This window comes from Macadamia integrifolia, chromosome 5 (genome assembly GCF_013358625.1).
Source record: "Macadamia integrifolia cultivar HAES 741 chromosome 5, SCU_Mint_v3, whole genome shotgun sequence".
Taxonomy (NCBI): domain Eukaryota; kingdom Viridiplantae; phylum Streptophyta; class Magnoliopsida; order Proteales; family Proteaceae; genus Macadamia; species Macadamia integrifolia.
This window is the reverse complement of record NC_056561.1, coordinates 35,634,306-35,652,805: the sequence shown is the minus strand read 5'-3', so window position 1 is coordinate 35,652,805 and position 18,500 is coordinate 35,634,306. Positions and strand designations below refer to the sequence as shown.

The 18,500-nt window shown below is 36.9% G+C and overlaps 2 protein-coding genes across 2 annotated transcripts in view; both read left to right on the top strand.

The window, feature by feature from the left end:
• Nucleotides 1–7,803, top strand: part of LOC122078045 (pantothenate kinase 2-like) — a 21,988-nt gene extending 14,185 nt beyond the window's left edge. Inside the window, exons 13-21 of the mRNA XM_042643921.1 lie at nt 923–1,005; nt 2,102–2,218; nt 2,564–2,627; nt 3,412–3,558; nt 3,674–3,832; nt 4,310–4,393; nt 6,321–6,515; nt 6,719–6,790; nt 7,194–7,803. Coding sequence (XP_042499855.1) covers nt 923–1,005; nt 2,102–2,218; nt 2,564–2,627; nt 3,412–3,558; nt 3,674–3,832; nt 4,310–4,393; nt 6,321–6,515; nt 6,719–6,790; nt 7,194–7,283 — 1,011 coding nt within the window. The 3' untranslated portion in view covers nt 7,284–7,803. The remainder of the gene's footprint in view (nt 1–922; nt 1,006–2,101; nt 2,219–2,563; nt 2,628–3,411; nt 3,559–3,673; nt 3,833–4,309; nt 4,394–6,320; nt 6,516–6,718; nt 6,791–7,193) is intronic.
• A 2,729-nt stretch (nt 7,804–10,532) lies between these two features.
• Nucleotides 10,533–18,277, top strand: LOC122079036 (monodehydroascorbate reductase 4, peroxisomal-like). The gene is given in 8 exon segments (XM_042645259.1): nt 10,533–11,000; nt 12,080–12,131; nt 13,289–13,369; nt 14,979–15,097; nt 15,392–15,611; nt 16,420–16,538; nt 17,398–17,558; nt 17,560–18,277. Coding segments are annotated over 8 exon segments (1,437 nt in total). The 5' UTR covers nt 10,533–10,880; the 3' UTR covers nt 18,125–18,277.
• The last annotated feature ends 223 nt before the right edge of the window (nt 18,278–18,500 follow it).

The window sequence follows — 18,500 nt, the reverse complement described above, 5'->3', positions numbered from 1 at the left end:
ACAACCATCACCCATGCACGTCATATAATTCACTTTTTCCCGGTTGTATTCTAAAGTTATTCACTTATCTCTGGAAAAAAACTAACTGATACCGGAATAGCACTAGGATCTATAACATTCACTATCTCTATGGATTGAAAAAATATCTCAGGTGATCCTCATGATTGTGCAAATATGAGAAAAATATGATACTTAAAATTTATTCTACCGAATATACACAGATATTTGTGTTAAAGTTGCTAGGTGTTAGTTATGGTCCTTGTCTGTTAGTTGTGGCTTTTGTTAATTAATTATAGTTAGTGTTTCTTTATTATTGTCTACCATTGGGGTTATTGTCTATTGTCTTTTCTTAGTAAGGGCTTGTGTGTATAGAGTTGTCCTCAGCGTGTAGCTACGGATTCTTATCATTATATCTATATCACTACTTCATGGTAGTAGTATCTTACAAGTCTTGCTTGAGCTAGCTTTCTCCCTATTTTCTCTTCTCTCGTTTCTCTCACTTCTCTCTCTTCTTCTCTTTCTTCTTCTTCTTCTACACAATCTTGGTTGTTAAGCTCTGATTTTGTAACAAGTTAATGCAGTTAAAAAATAAAATTCCACTATACATAAGTAAGAAATTTTTCTTCGCTTCTGACTACATCAGTCTTGCCATTTTCCACTTTTTTGAAAGTTCATAGTTGAAGAAATAATGGCACCATATATCTTGAAGAGGTAACCTTTTGTCTTGACCATTAAGGAATTTTAAGTCCCAAACAGTCGGAGCTTTTCAATCTAATATTAGTACTGCTTTCTATTTTTGTTCCCTTTTTTAGGGGGAGGGGAACTTTATCTAATTTCTGGTCTAACCCATGAATATTATGGAACATTGACGTATACTATTTCATATTATTCCTGTCTAATCATGTAATCTTTATATGCATAGGCAGTTGCTAGTGAAGGTGGAACTGATGATGCTAAGATAAGGGGTGACGCATTTGCTCGTGCATTCTCTGCCCACTTGAGGAGGTATAGTTCCAGACAAATGATCTCTTATACACTATCTTGTGCATTTTTGTTTAATTTGGCTTCCTAACAAATCTTTTCAGTTCCCATTCCCCTCTTGGGAAGTACATTCTTTAAATGATAGAGCAGATACATGGAAAAATTTAGAGCTATGGATGTTCACATGCATCACTGCTGAATTGTTGGATAGGTTCTGAGTGGCATGTATGTTATAGACTGTAATGACAGTTTACCATCAGCTTTATAGAACTGTAGAATCTATCGCATCCTCTTTTATTGATTATGGTTGGGAAAAAAAGGCATTCGGTCCTGAACAGAGGTCAGATTATGATAATTATTAAATCATGTCAACGTTTTGCCAGGAAGATATCCAATATTTTAATGTAAGACTCAATGATATGCATGCATAATATTTTTTCCCTATTTGTTAGACACTCAGGCTTCTTGTTCCTTAGAAGGCAATATATTAACAATGTCCTGATCCACCATTTTTTTTTAAATACTCCCTATATTTTTTATGGGCGGAGTTTGGGCACGCCAATAGCTTTCCTGGAGCTAGCGGCTGCAGCCAATGGAAGCACAGGGCACACATGAGCATGGAAGTATTTTCCATGTGGTGAGGAAGAAAGAGAGTGACAGTCTGGGAAGCCCGGCAGCGTGTCCAGATTTTCCCATAGGTCTGAAAGATTTCTGGATAACATATTCCTTTGAAGAAGGGTTACTCCTATGCTCTATACTCTTTTCTAATAGATAGGGGAATAATTTTTGTTTCTTTAAGAATGCCTAACACTTTTTTTTTTTTTAACATACGTACCAACTTCCTTGCCGCAAATTCCTACAATTAGAGTGTACATTCGAAGATGGCCAGAGTTTATGGGTCCGCCAAGCACCAAGAGAAAAAAGAAACCGAAATAGGCACCCCTCCCTCTCCCCCAGCTGCCACAAAGAAACCTCTAAAAGGAACAAAATCCCTACCACCAAATAGCTGATCAAAACTTGGACTGTTATTGAAATAATGTTATATAATTCAGAAGTATCACTCTTTTGAGCACTCTTTCATGATTTCAACCCTTTAGTAATTCTTTAACTTGACAAATAGATTGATGGAGGAGCCTGCTGCATATGGAAAGTTGGGGCTGGCCAACCTGTTGGAACTAAGGGAGGAAAGCTTGAGAGAGTTCCAGTTCTTTGATGTCTACAGAAGCATAAAACAGAGGTAGTCGCATCATATTATTCATCTTTCATTCTGTATTCTACAAAGATGATTCCTTGGTCAGCAACACATATACACAATTGTTTCTTTCTGTCCTTTGTTATTGTATTATCATATGTTTTTCATGCGTGTCTCCACTGAAATGGTAATGTGTATACATGTTACTTCACGGACATCAATCAAATAGCTTGCCCTAACATGTGGAGACTTTTGTCTGTGCATATGTGTGTAGCAGTGGGGTGTGTATTTTATATACTAGAGCTTTGGATGTGCTAGCCAATTTATTCTCATTTGCTGATGCTTTATATTTCTTATGTTTTATTTCCTTGTATCTTTTGCCTGTGACAGGGAAAATGAGGCATCTCTTGCTGTTTTACCTGACCTTCTCATGGAGCTTGATAGTATGAGTGAGGTATGTGTAGTTATTGTTACAACCTCTTATTCCATAAGCTTGAGCTATTAAGTAAGGGCTACAACAATGTTTATCAACAGATAACAGCAGTTATGATCTTATTTGGCCCATTTACAACAATGTTTAGGTATTTAGGGATTCTGACATTATTTTCTTAACAGCTCATGTTTCAATGTCAACTTATTATATCCTCTGTGCTTAAATGAGTTTTTTTTTGGGTGGGGGGCAAGGGAAAGGGGGGGGGGGGGGGAACAAAAGCAAACAATTGGTACTGCCATTTATTTGTTATTATGGCAGCTACCCGCAACTTCAAGCCGTTGTGTTGTTTGCCATTGACATCTTTAAACTGCAACTATTTAAGATTCCACAAACTGAAGACTTGTCCCTATATCCAATCCTGTTGCGATTGATCTCTCGCTAGTTTTACTGCTTTGAGATCTATCCTGCATTAAAAACCCTTTGTTCTGAAGAAGCCCATTAATGTGCCTAGGAAGATACGCAAATCATCAAAGTGCAAATTGGTGCCCTTTTTGTCTTCTTTTAGTTAAATGATTCTCCTCGTTCACCTAAAACTATCAGATTCTTATTTTCCTGTTATCATGTCATCGTGTCTTATGTTTGCAATTAAAATATGCTGAAGCTTACAGAGTTCTTGACAAACAATAGAAATTTCAAATTGGGGTTGAAACTGCTGTTCAGTTAAGTGGTGGCTTCCTTGTCAACCACCTAATCTTTCTGTCCCTCTAAATTCTGCTAACTATTTTAAACTTTTTTTAATTTGTAGGAAACAAGATTGCTTGCCCTTATTGAAGGTGTTCTTGCAGCAAATATTTTTGATTGGGGTTCCCGTGCTTGTGTGGATCTCTATCATAAAGGAACTATCATTGAAATATACCGTATGAGCCGCAAAAAGATGCAACGACCTTGGCGGGCAAGTGGCGGAAAAACTTGTTAAGAACCCATGATTAAAATTGGTGCTTCAGCATTTGCTGTGGCTGCTAATAGGGTTTCAGTACATGATAAGTGGTCCTTTCTCATTCTCACAGGTAGATGATTTTGACATATTCAAGGAAAGAATACTTGGCTCTGGAGACAAGAAGCCACCTCCACATAAAAGAGCATTGCTCTTTGTCGACAACTCTGGTGCTGATATTGTACTTGGGATGCTTCCACTGGCACGGGAACTGCTCCGTCGTGGAACTGAGGTAGGTTAGTTTGCAATGCTAGTAAGAAGGGTTTAAGTCTTGCCATGGTCCAACTTGTCCATCCCACCATCATCTGGGCAGTGCCAGATTTACTTGGCTGAGTCAACCTTGTTTAGGTTGGTTAACGTGCAAACAGGCTTTCCACAATGAAATGGGTGCAAGAAAATTTGTCAACTTGTCCAGTGACTTGAATCTGTCATGTTATACAGAGGAGACTGTAGGTGACTATAGTTATTGTAATCTTGTCGCTGCAAAATTTCAGCCGCAATAAAAAAGATTGTCTCCCATTTGACATCCTCACTAAGTTTAGGGATTGTTTATGGCCTCAGAATTTTCATATGGCACAGGGTGCTGCATTTGAAGGTCATTGTGTTAATATAGATTATGGAGCAAGCTCCAATTTTAATTATGTTCTGTAAATTATTAAATTATTTGTATATTTCTCTTATATTTGTAAAATTTACTACATTTTTGTAGGTTGTTCTGATTGCAAACTCCCTTCCTGCACTAAATGATGTGACTGCAATGGAACTTCCTGATGTTGTAGCTGAGGCTGCTAAGGTTTGTAAATTCAAATGCTTATCAAGATTCTTCTCTATCTTGTATCTTAATATCTAATTAAAAACTCTCAATGTCTGACGTGTTAGAGATGCTTTAAGATGATTAAGACAAAAGTTAACCTTCATTTGATAAAGTGAAATTTATTAAATTATTAAGAACAGAAATAGTATAAAGTAATACAGAAAATTTGATTCTTTTATGTTCTTTTTATCTTCTTCTTCTTCTTCTTCTTCTTTTTTCAAAATGTCATATCACATACTTATTTCTTAGACATACAATATACAGATCCCTGGTGGTCCCTGTTAAATTTTAACTAAATGTATACATGCAACTAGAATGTTAAAGGGACATGGGAATTGCTAAGCAAATAATTCAATTTAACTATGAAATTTGATGAAGCTATTCAGGAAAGGGGAGAAATCTATAAAATAAAACATAAAAATTAGAAATTATATGTAAATTCAGAAAATGCTAAAGAAGACCTTAGTAAAAAGAAACAATATGTGAAGTGAAAAGTATAATGTCAGCCTAAAATAGCACCATGTCATATTCTTTTTTATATTATTCTGGTGTCAATTGTTCCACAAGAAGTCATTGTGGCTCCATTTGGTTGCAAGGGAAATATAGGGAAGTAAGTGAATCAAATCAATACAAAAATGGAAAATTTTTAATCACTACCTCATATGAAAGGGGGTAACTAAATCCAAAACATACAGAATTTAGATATTAAATTTAACTTTCCTTTGCAATCAAATTCCTTTAATTTGAAGAGTAAAATTAATTATACAGTTTTAAAAAATATATTTACCAAATATGGTAAGAGTTTTAGGTAGGTTATCCAATCATGATTACAAAACTTCACCTTTTCCTTTTAAAGGTTATTTTGCTTCCCTTCAGTTCCCTCTACTTGCGACCAAATGGAGCCTGTTTGAATATTGATGCTCTTGAGCCATTATAAAATGTCCTTTTTAATGGAAGCCATTGGAGAGGGAAGTGCCTTGTATTTCATTAAATTAAACATTAATGACCGTATTTGAACATTGTGCTCAAGAGAGAACTAAGCAAGTCCATAAAGTCCTGAGCACTAGGCCACTAGCTGATCTACGACTTGCTTGTTTGTGAAGGAATTGCTTCTTTCTGGCGCAGGCCAATGCTTGTGGAGCAATCAATTACCACACTAATACACCTTATTTTACTGTAATGAATCTATTAACTTACGAGGCTATTCCAGGGTCTTTCTTTTCTTTTCCTACCTCTCTGCTCCAATGTTTTAAAGTCCAAGTTACACAGGTCCAGGGATTTAGGAATTTTGACAAAATCTCTTAATTTTGGAGTTTCAGTGTGGTTTCAAGGGTAACCAGAATGAGTCTGTTGATACTTTATAGGAGTATTTCAAACCAACTAGAAAAAACAAAAGAAGGAATTCAAAGGAGGAGCTGAGCAAAAAGGGAAAGGTAGTGATATTTCACTAGAATTTTGGTCCTGAGCTGGATTTCAACCTGATCCAAAACCTGAAGTAATAATCATATAATGTTTCATAGGTTTTCCCAGAATCAGGTCAAAGAGACATTTGACAGTCCTTTGGAAGATCCCTTTCAGTATTAGTCATTAAAAAAACAAAGGTATACCCAGTGCACAAGGCTCCTGCGTTACCCCTGCTTCACGGAGAGGTTGTTTCCCAACTCGAACTCACAACCACTAGATCGCAATGGAGCAACCTTACCATTATGCCGAGGTCAGCCCTCTAGTATTAGTCATTAAAAGATGGTATAAAACTTAAAAGTGGTTTTAGTTATGAAAATCCCTCCCAAAAGGTATTCCGAATATATTCTCTCTTTGTGATGCATTTTAATATTATCCTTTCTTCTATTATTGATGAAGTTAGTTTACTAATCTGAACAAATAAACTAGCTATTCTACTCTACAGCATTGTGATATCCTCAGGAAAGCTGCAGAAGCAGGCGGCCTGCTTGTGGATGCAATGATAAACGTCCAAGATGGTTCAGAAGAGAATTCGTCTTCAGTTCCTTTAATGGTTGTTGAGAATGGATGTGGGAGTCCATGCATTGATTTGCACCAGGTCAGCTCAGAGCTAGCTGCTGCTGCAAAAGATGCCGACCTGGTAGACTACTACTGCCATTTTTTAGTATCCTAGTCAAGCTTTGTTTTCCATTCGTATTAAAGTGTGAACATCAAATTTATCCCACTTCAGTAGCAATCAATGTGAATTTTCTTCACTCTCTTAGTTCATATCAGAAAATATTTTCTAGTCTGATAGAGACCAAGATTATGATATCCTCTACTTGGTATTGTTGTACCATGCAGATTATCTTGGAAGGGATGGGTCGTGCTCTCCATACAAATTTCAATGCTTGTTTTAAATGTGATGCCTTGAAGGTAAGTTTTTACTGCTTGAGAGCAATAGGAAACTGTCATCCTTGCATATGATTGTGCATTGGGACACAAATGCAGGATGGTTGGAACTTTTAATGCACAATATGATGGTTCATAACCTGGAGTTGGGGACTTATTGGGTCCATTTTCGAACACTAGAGCTTGTTAGTGGGTGAAGAGAATTGAGGATCATAATCCCCCTCCCCCAATTGTACTAAGTCCGACACTGCCCTTAAAAGAGTCCCTTCCAATCGCAACAGACTGAATTTCTTCACCGTGGGTGAAGAGAAACTCAGTCCTAAAATATATATGCCTTGCGTACAGCTGTATCTATTACTGTATTTTGACTCATCTATACAGGATTCTGACAGTTTTGGTTATTCTGGCCAAAACTCTTATTTTGCAGCTTGCAATGGTGAAGAATCAGAGATTGGCAGAAAAACTGATCAAAGGAAATATATATGATTGTGTCTGCCGATATGAACCAGCCAGCTGAGAGCTTCCATTATTAGAGTTCAGACGTGTGTCTCAATGTACTAATTGAGACAGGATAGCAAGGATGTAGTCAATTTAGAAATCACCTTGCGCATCAATGTCGATTATCGAAATCTGCTTACTTTTGGCTAACTAATTTATCTGGAACTTTTGAGCTTCGGCAATCCAACAGATCAAGTTTTGCTGGTTTTGAGCCAATCTCTGATCATAGGTAAAAGAGAGGGAAGTTTCAGTTCTATGTACTATGGAAAGTACTGTTAATACAACACAGTGGACTGATGATTTGAAAAGCAGTTTGGCTGGCAGGATAGATGAATTCTCATTAGGTAACTTGTCAAATTTGGTGATTCATCTCAATTATATTGTAACTATCTTGGTTTTATAGTAGTTCATGTGAAACTAAGTTTTGTTATTTTTCATTTAACTTTTCAAGATAAATGTATCTCAAATTTGGTTCATGGTTAAATTTCATGAGAACATATCCAGGAAATTGAGGGGTAATTGAATTCACATTGCAATGATATTGGAGCAATTAGGAGTTGTGGATCATATGGCATGATGAAACCCCATTCCCAATAAATTCTGTTTATTTATTTCCTTTGGTTGGAGGGGGTGGGATTTCCAGAGAATGAATGATCAGTTAGGATTAGTGGCTCAAGCCTACCAATGCTGATTGGTTACCCAACATTCCGATGGAATCGAAAAAGAGTTGAACACCTTCACTTAACCACCTCGTGAAGCTTTAGCGGCAGTCTCACCTAGCACTTGAGACTACTTTATTCTAAACGGTGCAAGGATTTAGGTGTCGGTATTGCCTCGTTGGCTGTTTGGATGTCTACTAATAAATCTTGCAAATATGAAAAGTGGGGTTTATTAGTACTTTTTCCTAATAAAATTAAGGGGAAAATAAAGTTACACGCTTGTGTGTGTCTACGTCTAGACACAGGCATGCGTGAAAAGACTGCGTTGACCCCCCATGTGCTGATGATGTTTCTACATGGTCTCCCATTAGTCTGTGCATTGGCCTAGGGGCCATGCATGTTCTCTTGCCCCAAAACTAATAATCCAATTTCCTTTCACCTATTCTTTCAATGTGAGTGATTATGGTAATGCCATCGGTAGGGGGGAAGTGTTGTTTTGACCTCCTCTAGTTTTAGGGTCATTGGTGGGTGAACCCTTGGAAGAAAACTTCTCGTAGGCCCTAAGTTGTGTTTGGTAGCCAAGAGAAGAAAAGAAAGAAAAGTACAAAAATTGTATTTTTTTTTCTTGGTTTAAGAAAATCTCTTTGTGCTTGGCATGTCCTCCACCAAGAGAAGATTTTATTTTTGAATTTCAAAATTCAATTTGGAAATGACGTAGTTTTCTTTTGTTCTAAAAAGAAAAAAGAAAAGATCTTGCCAAAAATACTAGAAAACATAAGAAAACACAAAAACTTTCCTTTTCTTATCTCTTCCTCCCTTCTAATGGTAGCCTAACACACATAGTCACATACTTTTTCTATTTTCTTACCATTTCATTTCATTTCTTTTCTTTTCTTCTCTTCTCTTGACCACCAAACACAGCCTAAAAGTAACTAAAAAAAGGGAGAAAGAACATTGTCAAGCTGCGTAGCATACCCTCCTATGAAATGACATATCTACCCCACTAAAATGGGAAGAAAGATAGACACATGAAGATGTTAGTGTACACTATGCTACCGGACAGGGAACTCAATCCCAAATAAAAATTTGTCCTAGTTATGCAAACTCCTATACTAATCAGTGTTAGAACAAAGAAAAAAGAACCTTGCCAATCTGACGTTTCTTATGCCTAAACACAAGTGAGCACAAAAGACACCCCTCTCCCCCACTATGAGCTGAAGATGCTTCTATGTGCCCTTCCATTGGCCTACATGCGGCCACAAGAGCCCAGAGGAGCCACAGAACAGGCATATTCCTTTGCCTTAGAACAAAATATTGAAAATTTAAGATCTTTGATAGACTGCTTAATGCTGAAGCACTAAACATGGTCAAAGTCATCCCAACCAACACCATGGTAGCGAAAGATAAATTTGATCTGGAGGGGTATAACCATACAAAGAACAGTTTGGATCAGCCAATCGGACGGCAAAGGATTTGGAGCTATACCTAATTGTGTTTTAATGGTATGGAAGCTTAAGATCCACTCACCTCCATTAGAGTGGAAATTGAGAATATTCAGGTGGAAAGCTGAAATAAAGTGAAAGTGGATAAACCCTGACTGCACAACTAGGATCACCTTAGCTTAGCCCCGCCTGCCCTGGTCCTGATTCACTGCTTGAAAAGCTTAATCCAGGCCCAACCTTGCCGGGCTCAACTCAACTCAGGTTTGTCCTGACTGGACCAAACCAGGTTAGTCCTGATTGACCCTGACCTTGATTGGTCTAGACTCTGGTTGACCCTAATACTTTCAGGAATTATCTTAATTCATACCATATTAATCTTGAATAAAGGTATTAATGAATCTTATAAGACCAGCTTTAGTCCAAATAGTTGAAATGAATCTACAAGAAGTAAAGATGTGAGTTGTATCAACAGAAGTAGCATGGCATAATGGACATTGTGCTGGGATGTTGAGACTGACCTCTATCGTTAAGTAGGTGGAATGCGAGACTCAGGAATCCTCTTGATCAAAGAGAAGGAATGGAAAGAATATTAAGAGCAATTTTGTCTCATCACTGATGAAAAATGATATCCAAGTACCATTAATCAGTTGACTGATAAAAAAAAGATCTATTACTTTTTTTTTTATAAATATAAGTGATGTATTAAAAAAGAAGTAAGAAAAATTACACAAGAAGAAAGCCTTTAAGAACCCTTTTCTTGAACAAGCAAGGCATACCCTATCAACCTCAAAGAAAGACATTTTGAAAATAAAATGGAAATTACATCGGAAAGTTTAGTAACTAAATTAGTATTCCTTTTAAAAAGACTTGAAGCTCATCAGGGAATTGGTGGAGGCGCCAAATAATTTCCGACAAGAATATTGGAGATGAGGCTATAAAATCTGCAATGTTATGGTTTTCTACCATGTCCCCTTTTTTTTTTTTCTTGTTTGTTGGCGTGGGGGTGGGGGGGGTGTTGGGGAATCAAGGAATTCTAATCCAAGGGTTTATAGGTAACCCTTCCATCACAATTAGAAAGATTCATATCCTACGGTTCTCCACATGGGAACCTTCAAAACCCCGTGCGTCCATCTCTGACGCGTGCAATATAAGAGCTCCATGACGATTCAAAAGTGACGACAAAGGCAACTATATATTTGCTGTGCTTTGCTTGGTTGCAGAGCGATTCGACGATTTTGGTAGTTTCTTCTGAGAAGGTGAGAGTGAGAGGGTAAGGTATTAAGGATTGAATCATCCATCGTCGTTGAAGAAGGAAAGGATCATTTTTCAGAATGAAGCATTGTTTGTTGCAGAGAGGCATCGTAGTAAATTTGTCAAAGAATCGTATCTTCTCGTCAGCCTCGGAACCACTCAAACCCAACTTCCTGAAGCCTTGGAAATTGGGTGTTGGGAGTCTATTTGGTTTTTATTAGTTTCCAGAGAGATTCTTGAGAGCTGAGATTGAGAAACAGAGAGATGGGAAGAGCCTTCGTTTATGTGATTCTTGGTGGGGGTGTTGCTGCTGGTTATGCCGCTCTTGAATTTTCAAAGAGAGGAATCTATCATGGTGAACTCTGCATCATATCTGAAGAGACAGTAATGCTCCTCCATCTTTCCATTTTTTCTCTCTTTGCTTTCTCTGTTTTGGGTGTGTTTTTTGTTTGTTCAGGTCCAGTGCTAAAGTAAATATCTTGTTGATAATTTATTTTCTGCATTGGGTTTGGGTTTGCAAGAGATATAATAGGTTTGGAGCTTCACCATGAAATGATCTGAATTTCGTAGTTTATATGTTAATCTTTTACAGATTACTGGTGTTGTTTTATTTCTATTGTCATCTAATTTCCTCTTTGTGAGAGTAAGATTCCATTCATCATTGAATTCCTCATCCAGGCTGGGTATTAGCCATTTTACATACATTTTGAGATCTGTTTAAGGAACCCTGTGAGACTTAACGATTAGTATTTTTGTTCTTAGCTTGTAATGCTGCGGAACTACTCTGCATACTAAGTTGGCAGTCGATTCCTATCTTGTTGCTAACTTGACCATTAAACTTCTAATCCTCAGCAATGCTTCAAGCAAGTTGGCTGCATCTCTACCATAAACTGGAGTGATGAACAACATGGCCAATTCTATGTATCAGCAACCTGAGAAACATGAAACCTAGGGGCTGCTGCTTTCCTTTGCTCTGTATGCTTTGTGACTACCATTCAGCATACATCCAAGGAGTTATCTTAGCAAAAAACCTATATGATTGTGTGATCCTAATTATCTGATCGTGATCCTGATGCGTTCCTTTCCACTGCTTATGTACTTTGGCTTGTGACCTTGGAACATGTTTGAGTTAATATCGGACAAAGAAGTTGACAAATATTGTAGGCTATACAAATTCTTCATGTATGGGATTACAATCATGGGTTTTTTGTTGCACAGTTTCTGAAATAGACGAGAAAATGGATTCCTGTCATTATTCCAGCTTATGTTTAACTTGTTGCATGCAATTTGTGAAAATATATCTTGAAGTATATATTCAATTAGCTTGCCCAAAAATGGATGAATAAAAATTTTCAGCAGTGCCTTGATACAATGCATTAGCGATGATCTTATATTGGTGGTCCCCATTATCCTTTGCAGTACGTAATCTGTAGCATGATACTACTTCATTTCATTTATTACAGGCTGCACCTTACGAAAGACCTGCGCTAAGTAAAGGCTTTTTATTTCCTGAAGGTAGCTAAAATAACCCTCAGAATAGCTAGCTGATGATTTGACTCTTCCACATCTAGCATTAACATCTTGTGCTTCATTTGAAAATGGAAGATCTTAATAGAATTTTGTTTGAATGAATATAAATTTTAAGTGCAACCCTTAACAAAACATAAGCTCACCAGCTTTATATTTCTTCTTCAGGGAATATCAGAATATAATACACATTAAACATAGTGTTCCCTATTTTGAAGAATCTGTGCAGTGCAGCACCTTCAATCATAGATGCTCTTGTCCTGTTTCACAAAGTGGAATATCCAAAGCATCCCCACACCCTTTATTTAGTTAGGAAGTCCGTCAGGAGTTCGGATGGAATACGACAAAATAACCTGAGAACTCCACTCCACCTCTTTTGCTTAATCATTTCTTTTCCTCTCTAAATATAGATTTGGCTATGCCAGACTCTATTGAAGTTACTCCACAGTCTTGATTAGTACTTTTTTTTAGTTATTAGTTATATTTTTATGGTATTTATATGCAAATTCTACTGATACGAAGTAGTTTCTAAGGAATTCACATATCCACATTCTGGGAAGAAAATTGATATGTTCTATAAGCATGCACAGAACATAGATATTTCAATAAGAAAACCTTGAGAATGAAGAAATACGTTTGACATTAATTGGAACACTAAAAGGCAGTTCTTGTTCTGTAGGTACTAGAGGCATTTCTAGAGAACATGAACATATAGGCTGTTCTTTGTGGCTGATATGTGAGAATGTTTAAGGCCCTATCTTCCCATTAATTTATGCTTGAATCTCTGTGTCAACCTGGAGGATAAACACACCCATATGTCAGGTAAGCCTTAAGAAAATCAGAAATCGGGAGTTTCAGAGGCTTGCTATTATGAGAGACTAGATTTTGGATAGGAAAAGAACTTAGATCTTTCTAGTTATTTGACATATATTCGTAGAAATGAGAAATATCATATTGGTGCATTTGTGACTTTATATTTTCTTTGCATTTTTTGACTTTATCATTGTTCAATATGAAACAACTAAAAGGGGAGAAACAAGATCTGTGAATAGCTGAGGATTTGTAATTTAATCTTCTTATAGATGCACCATGCACATGTAGTTTATGTACTCTAACATGTGGTTGTGACTTGTGATCCCTTGCAGATCCTGCACGTCTCCCATCTTTCCACACGTGTGTAGGTGCAAATGAGGAAAGGTTGACTCCAAAATGGTACAAGGAACATGGTAATTGTTCTGATGACATATATTACCCAATTACCCTTATTGGTAACAATGTTATTTGTAAGATATCATTTTCTAGTGTGTTCATTTAGAAGAGCTATTTAGGTAGTATTGTGGCATCTTGGTTTCTCTTTCTTTTATATCTGATAATTTGGAAATTATTCTGTACAAAATAAAGAATTAGTTAGCTCATCCAATACTTAACCCCAGATTGATGCTTAATTGTTGGTTTTGAATTTGGTTTCTAATTAGCCTCAAAGGATACTGATGCATATGCTTGGGAGGTGTTTGCAAGAAATGCTTGTAACTACACTGTCTCTAAGGTTCCTAAACACCAAACTTAGATGATAGATACGTAGTACAAATGTATATGCACTTGGGGTTTATTCAGGCTGTGTGAATTTAAAATAGGATATGCCTGTATTTGTATCTCTAGTATTCTTAATTTTGGTATTTCCTTAATTCCCTAGATCAATGTAAGTCATTGTAATTTTGCAGCTTGAGGTTCTTAAAACATAAAATCTGTACAACAGAGATGCAATACTACTGTTACTTGTACATGTGATTTTTTTTTATACTTTAAGACAATTTGTAAACTTAGATGTTCCTAACCTGGGCACCCAGAGAAGGAAAAGATGCTCGTAACCTGGATATTTGAATGTTTGCATTTTCATACTCAATTTTGGTTATTCACATTTTTTTGGATTTCTTATAGTGCTAGATTATGGTAAAAGAATATGATGGCCTAAGCAAATGAGAATGAATAACTCCTTGGAATTTCTGAAAATATATATTGGAAAAGATCCCTTAAAGTACAAGAAACTGCCAAAAGCTGAAAGCGACAGAAACTCTGAGCATGCTCATAACTAAATGATATATTATATCTCAGACTCTCTTGCTGCTTGTTTAGGCTAGTTAGGAAAAGCTGGCCATCCAACAAAAGATGTTTTTCAACCCATACACTTGGTGAAAAGCTCTAATAGCTTAAAAGAACATTACTGTAGGAATTGTACCTATGATTTACTTTAAATAATAAAGATATCTAGCTATGCTTCTTTGACATGATACAAGTGGCAGAATCTGACAAACATTCAAAATGTTGATACAGTGAATCTTTTAAAAATATAATATGCTGAGCAACTCCAGGACCAAACAGAGGTCCATTCATTTGGAAGGGCCGGTGCACCAAGGACATCTAAAAACTACAACAAACAACTATGCGTCTTATAGTGTTTCCAAAATGACAGCCATACCTAGGCTCCAGGGATCAGTCTCTTTTCAGGATTTTTCTTTTTTCTAATTGAAATAAAATTTACTTACCTTGTTTTGAGTGAATGTCATTGAGCCATTGGAGTCTTTGAATGGTGTTGACCATTGATGGGAACTCCTCATTGTTGCACCTGATGGATTTTTCTTTGATTCAATGTTTTTCAAACTGAATACATATTTCAGTACTGGTTAAAGAATTCTTTGATCTCCATGTTGTTGTTGGTCCTGGCAATATATCCAATACTTCATCTTATCGGCAAGAAGGAAAGTTGAATCCTGTTTAACACTTGTGTTTTTGTCTTTCTTAAATATAGCCGCCACTAATTGTGATCATCATTTCCAGGAATCGAATTGGTTCTCGGAACTCGAGTCAAATCTGCTGATGTAAGGCGGAAGACTTTGCTAACAGTTGCTGGAGAAACTATAAGTTATAAGATTCTTATCATTGCGACAGGTGCTCGGGTATCGAGTCTGATCCTTCAATTATCTCATTTGCTCTCTTGTACCTTGACTGGGAATATTCTATGAATGGTTTACAAGGGATTTATCATATACCAAAAACTTAGTGCAAGGTTTACACTAAAACCTAGGAAAATGTTGATAGAAAATATGGGTTCGGGAATTGAACCTCTGCCACAATTGTAGTGAGGCCAATATTTTTAAGAGAGGTTCAGTCCTCAGTAATAACAGAGAAGTTAAAATGGAAAATAAAAGGTAATGGATAAGTCTTATTTGAGTCTTATCTCTTTGGTATAGGCTTTGAAGCTTGAAGAATCTGGAGTAAATGGATCAGGTGCAGAAAATGTGTGTTATTTGCGAGATCTAGCAGATGCGACCAGGCTTGTTAATGTGATGCATTCTTGTGTTGGTGGGAATGCTGTTGTCGTTGGTGGTGGTTACATAGGCATGGAGTGTGCTGCGTCTTTGGTAATAAATAAAATAAACGTAACCATGGTCTTCCCAGAGGCATATTGCAGTAAGTATCAACTTTCTTTTCAACGTTATTTCTTTTTTCTGTTGTCATTTCAAACCCATGCTACCATGCTAGCATATTTTTTGGTCATAAGCAGTACTCTTCTAGTTAATTACATCTTGTATTTAATCATCTTTGTTTGGCATAGGTAATCATGTAGTTTCCAGTTACAACTTTTAATGTTCACTAATAATCATTAGTTCATTACTTACACGCAAGTTTATAGCTGCTTTATGATGATCCTCTTACAAGGGCAAGTCTAGTCAGAGGTTTGCAATGATTGGAGGCTATTTTGGTCGATATAATTCTAAATTTTTTGTAATGATCTATATCCAAAAATGTCTGGATTCTTTATGATTCCAATTCATTTGGATGACTTGGAACTCTTCAATTTTAGTCAGCCTCATGTTACTAATGTCTCCCTTCTGTTGCCGTTCTGGATTTAGACTAAATTGGGGGATTACATTTCTTTATATTTCTTCCTGTCTTGTCATCTAAGAACTTTTTCTTTAATTCTAGATTCATCAATGGAAGAGAAGTTATATTTGGAACACTTCTCTATTCAGAGTCTCGGGTTGGAGATGAATTTTGTGCAAACCCCAAGTTTCCCTGGTTTGTAGGTTGTTGCAGTTAATACAAATCCTGGAAATTCACAAAATCTTATTATACTCTGGAAACATATGCTTAGTCCGTTATAAATTCTTATTCTTATGTTTGTTGTTTGGTTGACAATATAAAAAGTCAATTTTAATCTTTTTGAGATTATTTTTATTTTTCATCTCAAACTCTGAATTTGTATCGAATAATGTAGTGGGTCGTTTGTTTACCCCCAAAATTGCTAGTTTCTACGAGGACTTCTACAAGTCAAAGGGAGTGAAGTTCATCAAGGGAACAGTATTGTCATCATTTGAAAATGACTCCAGTGGGAAGGTAATTCTCACGCTGCGACATATTCTATCTTGATCAATAATCTGGATTAATGTTAATGAATGACAAGCTCAAACTTTTCTGAAATGGTGTTTTATCTGAAGTGAAATTTGAATCAATGAATCATTTAATTTTATTAGTTGTCAACAGCTCTAGTCAATAGCACAGCTGGTTTTGGAAAAATTATGCTAAATCAGTGCTCGTGATTTGGGAGCCAACGGTGAAAACAATATTCCTTTTTTTTTTTCTTAATGAAACTTTATCCCTATAACACTCCTCCTAGTGTTATCATATGTACCCCTTGGGTTGATGGATGTAACTTCTCTGAATCAAAGCCCAAACTGTTGATCGGAAATTGTGGGCATACATTTTTGGCCGATCCATTATCAACCAAGACTTGGGGAACCCCGTTCCCATTGCAGTCTACTGTTATATATAGACCGTTGGTGTGATTTGCACCTTCTGTAGGGAGGTATTAAAAGTGCACCGACAATATAAACTAATAAATATTTGGTTGTAAGAAACCCGAAGAACAATAAGGGTTTTTGCCACCTTGTTAAGGACAAATATTTAGTGGTAAGAACCCGAAGAATAATAAGGATTTTGTGCCCCCTTGTTAAGAAGATACCTAATAGCATCTGGGTTTTGGATAGGTGAGGAAGGTTCAGCTATATGCCAACTTTACCTCCTAAAGATTCCAAAATTTTAGTGAAATATAAAGAATGTAGAAATTGTTATTAACTTATGATTCCTTCCAGTTCCTTTACTTTCGTGGTCATTTTTGTCATAGGCCAGATTATTCCTCTCTTCTTGTTCAGCTTTATCATTAAATGGGGTTGGCGATTGTTCTGCTTAATTACAGGTGACAGCAGTTGTCCTTAGAGATGGGACTAGACTATCAGCAGACATGGTCATGGTAGGAATTGGAAGCCGTCCAAACACGAGTCTTTTTGAGGGCCAACTCGCTTTGGAGAAGGGTGGGATAAAAGTGAATGGGCATATGCAAACAAGTGACAGTTCAGTCTGCTGTGGGAGATGTTGCAGCTTTTCCTGTCAAACTCTTTGGCCAGATCCGTAGGCTTGAGCATGTTGATTGTGCTCGGAAGTCAGCAAGGCATGCTGTTGCTGCAATAATGGCACCAGACAAGGCTGGTGACTTGGACTACCTACCATTCTTCTACTCTAGAGTCTTCACATTGTCATGGCAGTTCTATGGAGACAATGTAGGGGAAGTAGTTCATTATGGAGATTTCTCTGGGAAATCTTTTGGAGCTTATTGGATTAACAAGGGTCAACTTGTGGGGTCTTTCCTGGAAGGTGGAACCAAAGAAGAGAATGAGGCTATAGCTAAGGTCACCAGGCTCCAGCCAGTGGTTTCAGACATTGCAGAGCTGGAAAGACGAGGCCTGGCTTATGCATTGTCAGTTAGTCGGCAACCACCACCACTTCCACTACCTTTCAATATAACAAACTCGAGCCTTGCATTCCAGAAGCCGGCGTACACTTGGCATGGAACAGCCGGGGTGGTTGTGGCTGTCTCAATTACACTGTTTGCATATTGGTATGGGAAGAGACGCCTCAGGTGGTGAATTTCTCCTGTAGAGAAAGTCCTAGAGCTCCCTTTTTATCTTCCAATTAATACTGTAACATTCATGTTGTAGCACCGAAAAGTATACAGGTTTCAGAATATGTTACTCTAATCATCTTATTCATGCAATGTAAATATCTGGTGCAAAGTTACATAGATTTTATCTCGAAACTTTTTAACATTCATTATAATGCCATTTATACCGAAGTTTAAATTTAGGTCGATGGATTGTTAGGATCTGCAATTCTTGTACTTTCCCTATCTTTGGAGAATTTAGTCTAGCTATTAGTGATTGGGACTATTATGATTCACCAAATGTCCCAACAAGAACTGGATTTTTTCTAGTTTTCTAAGACCTACGGTGGACTTCACCTCTG